This window comes from Terrapene carolina, unplaced genomic scaffold (assembly GCF_002925995.2).
Source record: "Terrapene carolina triunguis isolate 2854851 unplaced genomic scaffold, T_m_triunguis-2.0 Scaffold62, whole genome shotgun sequence".
In the NCBI taxonomy this organism is placed as follows: domain Eukaryota; kingdom Metazoa; phylum Chordata; order Testudines; family Emydidae; genus Terrapene; species Terrapene triunguis.
In genome coordinates this window covers 665,735-674,182 of record NW_020664413.1, presented here as the reverse complement: position 1 = coordinate 674,182, position 8,448 = coordinate 665,735, and the positions used below count along the sequence as shown (strand labels likewise).

The 8,448-nt window shown below is 59.4% G+C and overlaps 1 protein-coding gene across 1 annotated transcript; it reads left to right on the top strand.

The window, feature by feature from the left end:
* Positions 1 to 3,435: 3,435 nt before the first annotated feature.
* Positions 3,436 to 4,479, top strand: CDK5R2 (cyclin dependent kinase 5 regulatory subunit 2). The gene has a single exon (XM_024208684.3). It carries the CDS (start codon positions 3,436 to 3,438, stop codon positions 4,414 to 4,416), a length of 981 nt encoding a protein of 326 aa, XP_024064452.1. The 3' UTR covers positions 4,417 to 4,479.
* The last annotated feature ends 3,969 nt before the right edge of the window (positions 4,480 to 8,448 follow it).

Here is an 8,448-nt window from a genome sequence, read left to right as displayed (position 1 = left end):
GGCCCCAACAGCTCCTCCCTTGTCCTTTGTCTTCTGTCCCCTCTCTCCTCAGTCCTATGTTCCCCCTCTGGCTGGAACCGGCTGGTCCAGTCACCGGGGTCCTCTCTCCTCAGCCCATTGTCCTCCCACTGGCCAGAACCGGCTGCTTTCCACGCTGGGCTGGGCCTCTTGGTCACCAGGACACCAGTCGCTAGGGTCCCCCATCTCCAGGCCATTGTCTGGGTCCCGGCTGCTAGGCGAGGTCACACCTGGTCCTCTGCAACAACAAACCCTCTCCCACCATCTTATTAAACATGCAGCACACAGGGAAACTGAGGCACACAAACGCGATTCATGTAAAACACTACAAAATTCCCCAACTTCGTCACACCAGGTCACTCCTTCCTGACTTGCTTTAATCAGCAGTGAGATGGTTAACGCTGACACTTCAACAGTCATAATCAGGGGTGTGAATTAGCCCTCCTGGATAGCCTAGGCCATTACACTTCACCCAGCTCCCCTGGTATGGGGCCCAAGGGAGACATCTACACAGCAAAGAAAAACCCACGGCTGGCCCATGCCACCCCACAGGGTAGAGAGCCCAGCCTGAGCCTGGAAGTCTACCAGCAATGAAACAGCCCTGCAGCGTGAGCCGAGTCAGCTGGCATGGGTCAGTCATGGGTTTTTCTTTGCTGCGTAGACCTCTCCTGAGACCCGTCAGTCCTCAGGAGACAAATCTGCTGTGTGCCCAGGGCAGAGAACAAGAGGGCCCCAGGTGCCGCCCTCCAACGGCAGGGAATTGATGAGGGGAAAGACACCCAGCTGATCACAGCAGGCAGTTCCCACCCCACGCTGCAGAGGAAGGTGAAACGCCCCAAGATGCCTGCCATGGGGGGAAATTCCTTCCTGACCCCACATCCAGTGACTAGCTAGACTCGGAGCACATGAGCAAGAACCACCAGCCAGTCTTCTAGAAGGAGGATTCACTGACCCACCTCCAAGCACTGGCCCACCCCGCCCGGTGCCCCACCTCCACCTGAAGCCAATCTCTGATGCCACAGAGGAAGTAGAAAAACAACCCAGATACAGCTGACCAAGGCCAGAATCCACCACACCTCTTGGTAGATAGTTCCAGTGGTTAATTACCCTCACTGCTAACGACGTGCATCTAGTCTGAGTGTGTCTAGCTTCAATGCCCAGCCATTGAATTGTGTTAGACCTTTCCTGGCTAGATTGAAGAGCCCGTTATCAAATCTGTGTTCCCCCTGTAGGTACTGAGAGACTGTACATTATGCACTGGAGGGCGAAAACACCCAACATCAGAACGGCTAGACTGAGTCAGACCAAAGGTCCATCTAGCCCAGCGTCCTGTCATAGAATCATAGAATCTCAGGGTTGGAAGGGACCTCAGGAGGTATCTAGTCCAACCCCCTGCTCAAAGCAGGACCAACCCCCAACTAAATCATCCCAGCCAGGGCTTTGTCAAGCCTGACCTTAAAAACCTCTAAAGAAGGAGATTCCATCACCACTGTCTCTGGACAGTTGCCAATGCCAGGTGCCCCAGAGGGAATGAACAGACCAGGGAATCCTCAAGCATGAGACTTGATTAGTCATTGTTCTCACCTGGAAGTTCTTGTTTCAGGCTGTCTGCAGTTTGGAAGGTTTTCATTGTAACCCCAAGGTCCGTGGACTTGCTCTTTTATTTTGGTATGAAACCTGAGATTCTGGAGCACAGGACAGTGGCACCAGGCTGTGGGGGAGTGCACCCTACCTCCCCGCTTCCCTCCACCTGAGCCCCAGCTGGGAATCAGGAGCATTCTCCTGCCTCTCTGGGACGTGAATTTCTTTGCATCTGCACAAAACCAGGGAAATCAGGGTCTAGGGTCCAGGCTAGGGCTGGACTAGCAACTATATCACCTCCCTGCTGCTGTCATGGTGTATTAGGGCCCCTGGGTTCATGGCAATGCAGCCCGGGATCTCTAGATGGTCCCTGTTGCTACCCCTCATGTTAGCTTAGGTTGGGCTGACCTGGAGACCCCCATATGGTGCCCAAGGGGTTTGGAGTCCTCTTCATGCAGCTATTCTACCAGTGTCCCCTTGCACAGGCCCTATGGGGGGTGGCTTGAGAACTGCTGCATGGACCTTGGCATGCAAGAGGTGTCTGCTGACTTCCACCCCAGAGGTGGCTGCATTTTGGTGGTAAACATAACAACTGGGTCAGACCATGGTCCATCTTGCCTAGTATCCTGTGTCCGGCAGTGACCAGTACCAGAGCTTCAGGGGGAGTGTACAGAACTGGGCAACTATGGAGGGATCCATCCCTGTCTTCCACTGCCGGTTTCTGATGGAGCTTTGGGGACAACCAGAGCAGGGAGTTGTGTCCCTGACCCTCTTGGCCAATAGCCACTGATGGACTTGTCCTCCAGGAACTTCTCCAGGTCTTTTTTGAACCCAGTTATACTTTAGGCCTTCACAACATCCCCAGGCAGTGAGTTCCACAGGTTCACTGTGGGTGGTGTGAAGAAACACTTCCTCTTGTTTGCATTAAACCTGCTGCCGATTCACTTCATTGGCTGACCCATGTGAAGGGGTAAATAACACTTCTCTTTTCGCTCTCCACACCAGTCATGATTTTATAGATCTCTATTGTATCCCCCCTTAGTGGTCTCTTTTCCAAATGGACAGTCCTACTGGTTTAATCTCTCCTCCTGTGGCTGCTGTTCCAACCCCCGATCGTCTTCTCTGAACCTTTTCGGGGCCCATTATACCCATATGGAGCTGGGGGACCAGAGTCGGAGCTCGGTGGCTGCTGTATTCTCGGCCTGAGCTATGCAGGAGCTGGGACAGGATGATCGCTATGGTTCCTTCTGGCCCTGGGGTGGAAGAACCCGCCTGTACAGCTGGAGAGAAGGGCCCGCCAGGGATAACAGCAGCTCCCCCTTCCCATTGCTGGGGTTAGGCAGGGACGGGGCCATTAAAGTCCCCCCCCCCGCCCCATAAGAAGCGCCCATTTCACATCCTTTCCTGGTTAAGGTGGTCCCTGGGGATCTGCCAGGGAAAGCGCCCCCCCCCCTCCGCTGGTCCTGCCCGCTGGGGCTGGTCCCTGGAGCCCCAGGTCCCGGCCAGCCGCTTGGGGCAGCAGGGACCCCCAGCCCCGGGGCTCCCCCGCCCGCCCCCCGCCCGAGCCGGAGGTCCCCCCGGGGAGGCGGGCCTTGCAGCGCGCCGGGTGGGGGAGCCGGGCTTGGATTGGCTGCTCCGGGAGAGGCGGGGAGCGGCGGGGCCGGGACTGGTGCAGCCGCTGGTGCAGAGCCCACATCGGGCGCAACAGCCGCAGCGGCGCGTCCTCCGGCTCCGCCCGGCGTCCTCCCATGGCCGGTGCCTGCCCCTGGCTTCCAGCCGCGCCCTAGACCGCTCGGCTCCGGCCCGTCCCAGTGCCCGGGGGAGGAAGGAGCGAGGATGGGCACGGTGCTGTCCCTCTCCCCCCCCGCCGCCTCGGGCAAGGGCGGCGGCGGGGGCCCCCTGGCGCAGGAGGCTGCCCCGGCCAGGGCGCACGGGAAGGGCGAGAGCCGGCTGAAGCGGCCCGGGGTGCTGATCTCCGCCCTCACCTGGAAGCGCCTGGTGGCCGCCTCGGCCAAGAAGAAGAAGAGCGCCAAGAAGGTGACCCCCAAGCCGGGCAGCGGGGGGGCCCAGCCCGACCCGCTGGTGCAGCAGCGCAACCGCGAGAACCTGCGCAAGTCCCTGGGGGCGCAGCAGGAGGCGGGCGCGCCCGGCACCAAGCAGGGGCCCCTGGCCGTGCCGGTGCCCACGGTGCCCTCCGCCCCGCCCGAGCTGCAGTCGGGCGGGGGCAAGCCGCCGCCGCCCCCTCCGCCGCCGCCGCCCCCGCCGCCCGGCAGCCGCGCCCCGGGCTCCCCCCGCCGGGTCATCGTCCAGGCCTCCACCGGGGAGCTGCTGCGCTGCCTGGGGGACTTCGTGTGCCGCCGCTGCTACCGCCTGAAGGAGCTGAGCCCCGGCGAGCTCATCGCCTGGTTCCGCAGCGTGGACCGGGCGCTGCTGCTGCAGGGCTGGCAGGACCAGGGCTTCATCACCCCGGCCAACCTGGTCTTCGTCTACCTGCTGTGCCGCGAGGCGCTGCGGGGCGAGGAGATCGGCAGCCAGGGCGAGCTGCAAGCCGCCTTCCTCACCTGCCTCTACCTGGCCTACTCCTACATGGGCAACGAGATCTCCTACCCGCTCAAGCCCTTCCTGGTGGAGGGCGACAAGGAGCGGTTCTGGGAGCGCTGCCTGGCCCTCATCCAGCGCCTCAGCGCCAAGATGCTGCAGATCAACTCGGACCCGCATTACTTCACCCAGGTCTTCCAGGACCTCAAGAGCGAGGGGGAGCCCGGCGGCAGGAGGGACTCCGGCGCCAAGCACTGGACTATCAGCCTGGACCGCTAGGAGGTACCTGGGGCCCCCACCCCCGCCGCGGAACTGCCGGACTTCCCTTCCCCCCAGCATCGCCCGCCGGAGCCGCCGCCAGAACCTGCTCGCCCCTGGAGCTGCCGAGGAGGCCGCGAAGACCGGGCCCGTCTGCAGGCGGCGGGGGGAGGGGAGGGGAGGGGCACATCTCCTGGGGTGGGGGGACAGGCTGCCCTGTCCAGAGGAGACCCTGAACCATCAACCAATGTCTGGGCGGCTGCTGCCTTCCCCGGAAGGGAGCGGGCTGCATTTCTGGGGGGGGGGGGGGGGGGGGGGGGGGGGGGGGGCTTCCCCCCCGGGGGGGGGGGGGGGCTCTTGGATTTTTGGGTTTGTGGCTGGCCTGAGGCATGATTAGCCAGGTTACGTCTTTACAGGGGAAGGGGGCAGCTTCTCCATGCTCTAATCTCACCTTCAAGGGAGGGCACCCGACCCCCCCCCGCCCAACACCCGTGTGTTCTTAGCTGCTACTGTGAATCACAGTACGGCGGGGGCCAGGGATCTTGTATTTTTTTTAACAAAAAAAATGGCTGTAATTATGCATGCGAGTGTCTGTCCTTTCTCCAGCTACCGACTCTGCCATCGTGGGTGTGTCACACGCAGCGCTGCGATCAATCCCCCCCCCCCCCCCCCCCCCAGGTTCCCAGTCCTTGTCTCCGGAGATGGGGGTGTCCCGTGCAGCGCGGGCTGGGGGACTCCCGGCGAGGAGCAGTATTTCTCCCCCGAGTGGTGTTCTCCATCCAGCCCCCCCCTCCTCTCTGGGGCTGCGGGGGGGCTGCCCCCCCCCTCGGGATCCGAGCCGAGAAGGCAGCTGCCTGAATGTAACGAGCCCCGGTGACCGCGGGATGTTCGCCGTGCCAATGTTGCTCAGATGTACAAAACAGAAGCATATTGTTTTATATTGTATATTGCAAAGAGAGATAAACCTACCGAGACAAGCAGAGCCCTGCGGCTGCGGTGCATTTCTTAGCCCGGGGGCAGGGGAGGGGGAGAAGCCGCTTCGCTGGGGCGGGGGGTTGCTGGAAACACAGTTGGATTTTGTGGGGAGGGGGCCATGCGTCTGCCCTCGGCTGCAGGGGCGCCTTGGTTCTCAACCAGGGCTCCGGGGCCCCCAGCAGGTTTCGGGGGGCCTCCAAGCAGGGGCGGCGTTAGATCTGCCAAAGCCCCACTGCATGGGGCTGAAACCCAGGGCCCTGAGCCCCGCCACCCAGAGCTGAAACAGAAGCCTGAGCTTTGTGGGGGGCCCTGGGGCATGGGGCACCGGGCAGTTACCCGCTAACGCGGCCCTGGCTTTTATATGCAGAAAACCAATTATTGGGGCACAGGGGGGCCATGGGGTTTTTACAGCATGTTGGGGGGGGGGCTCTGAAAGAAATAGGTTGAGAACCCCCTGCCCTAGTGGAATATAATATGAGCGGCCCTGCGAGCCGGCCCCTCCTGTCCCATCTCTGCCTGTTCCCCAGAACACGCCCAGTTCTAGGTGCATTTCAAGACCTGATCTACCTGCCCCCCCCCCTCTTTCTTTGTAACTTACACTTCAATCAGCACCTGCTCTGGGGTTCTGCACGGGGGGGGGGGGTGCATGCAGAGTCTCCCTTTCGCTCTGTTAGGAATGAATGCAAATGGTGCATGCTTTAGGAGGCATTGTTAGTGTCTCCCCATCCCCCCAGCATTCGCTCTTTCCAGACAGGAAGTCTGGTTCCAGACTGACACTCTCCTGGAAGCATGCTAATGTGCAGCCCCCCCGCTGTGCAGTAATCATCCTTTAATTGCAGCGGTCCGGGGGCGGGTTCGGAGGGTCCAGGGGGAATCTTTCCTTAGCCAGTCACACGGTAACTGTCCACGGTCCCAGAACCGCAGGGAACAACGCAGGACTGCAGAAACTGGTGGGCAAGGTCTGGCTGAGAAATAGTCTCGCTTTAGTCACATTCAAATTATTTACTTAGAATACTAATACTGATTTGCCCTGCTCGGAAGGTGGCTGTGGGATATTTGGCCGGTTCTCGTGGGTTTCAGCTAAATTCGGAGTTGACTGCTCCCCTAGCTGGCTAGACCTGGCAGGTCTAGTGAAAATAGCCCTGGAGCGCGAGTGCTGTCCAAGGTACTGAAATAGCTGGTCTCGTTTAGTTTCATTTGCTTGCAAATCGCTGGCGTGATTTCCCCTCTAAGCAGGAGGTTTGTGTGGCAGGCCGGGCCTTTTCCCCCTTCCCACCCAGCAGTGAACTCTGCCCAGGGGTTTACAATGTACAGTTCTCTGGGGTTAAACCCGCAGCTCTGGTACTATGGTGCTGAGAGACGCAAGGTACCTGGGCAGGCCACTGTCTAGCATGCCTGGCATTCCAGCACTGTCCTCTCAACCTCCCTGCGGCTTCCTCCCTACAAAGAAGCGGTAACACGGTGTTTCCTTTCTCCCCACTTAGCAGCTTCACCAGGGGCCTGAGACGCAGGTAGCAAGAGGCTGGAGGGGAAAGCATTTCATTTAAGCATGGGAAGAATCCAAGTGAAGTCAAGGGTACCCCTTGCACACTTCATTCAATCAGGTGCTTAAATGCTTGGCTGGATCAGGCCAGAGTCCTCGCCACCTTGCAGAACCGAGCCGTGAAGATGATATGCAGTTAAAGGCGACCGGCAGAGGAGTAAAGGACCAGGCATGTTTAGTTTGCTCCATTGCAGCATATAAAGGCCTGGAGGGGGTTATTTCATTTTTAATATTAGGCTCACTAGGTACGTTCAGTATTTTCTTGGAGGATTTCCCAACTGGTGCCAAACTGGAGTGAAAGTTTTTGCAGTGCTTCCTGGAAGGGATGGGGAGGCAAAAACGTTCATCGGGAGCTTTTCTCCCAAGGCGTCTGTTATACAGAGGTGGTGTTGAAAGCTTCGCACGGCCTGTCTAAAGTCCCTTCCCCTCTCCACTGCTCGGAGCTCTCTCTTGTGATGTCAAATGCACCAGATCTCCAGTGCCTTCCAGGAATCCTCAGGCAAAAGATAACGTCTCTTCCCCCCAGCGAGATCGGCGCATACAGCTTGGGCTCTGCTGAGAGTCAATGCACCATGTGAGAGCGAGGGGACAGGTAGTCCGGGGGTGTCTGCACCCCCAATGGCCAGTCTCCTGCTTGGCGGTCTGCCTTGTCAGCATCTCTTCCCTGCTGTCTTTTGTGAGCCCCAGAGCCTGCATGCTGGGGAGCATTTGCTGGAGGTTCAGGTGGATCCAGCATGAGAGTAGCGGCCTAGCTGTATTTCAGAACATCAGCCCCTCACTCACCATTCTGGCAGCACTTGTCCATGCTCGATGTGCCTTTTACCGTCTGATGTACTTGTCTGGCCTGCATTACCTGAGTATCTGAGCTCCTCACAAGGGAATCTGTGGGAGAGCCGGCACTCAAACCCAGGTCTCCCAATTCTTAGTCTAGTGCTCCAACCATTGGGCCATCTCCCTTTGCTGCTTTCTAATAATAATTTGCTACCACATAGCACCTGTCAGCAATGGCTATTGAAGGCCTTCATTCTTGCCTGGGTGTATGAGAGGTAAGTCTTATCCCCAGTTCACAGCTGAGGAACTGGAGGGCCAGGGCCCATTAGCTGCCCGAGCCAGGAGAAGGAGTTGGTGCCAGAGCCAGGGTTAGAAACTGGGAGACCCCAATTCCCAGCCCTGAACGTAAACACCTCAACCCCTCTATTTAACCCACCATCTCATCCCCCATCACAGATGTCTTTAGGGGCCATCTCAGCTCCTAGGCAATGTTTAATGTTTGCTTAAAGTGCAATTCTACCCAGAAAAGTGTCTGTGCGAAAATGGCACCTTCACGCTCCCCAAACCTGCGCCCTGTGTACCCAGGGGCGGCTCCAGGCACCAGCGCAGCAAGCGCGTGCCTGGGGCGGCAAGCCGCGGGGGGCGGCCTGCCGGTTGCTGTGAGGGCGGCAGTCAGGCAGCCTTCGGTGGCATGCCTGCGGGAGGTCCGCCGGTCCCGCGGCTTCGGCGGCAATTCGGCGGCGGGTATGCCGAAGGCGCAGGAC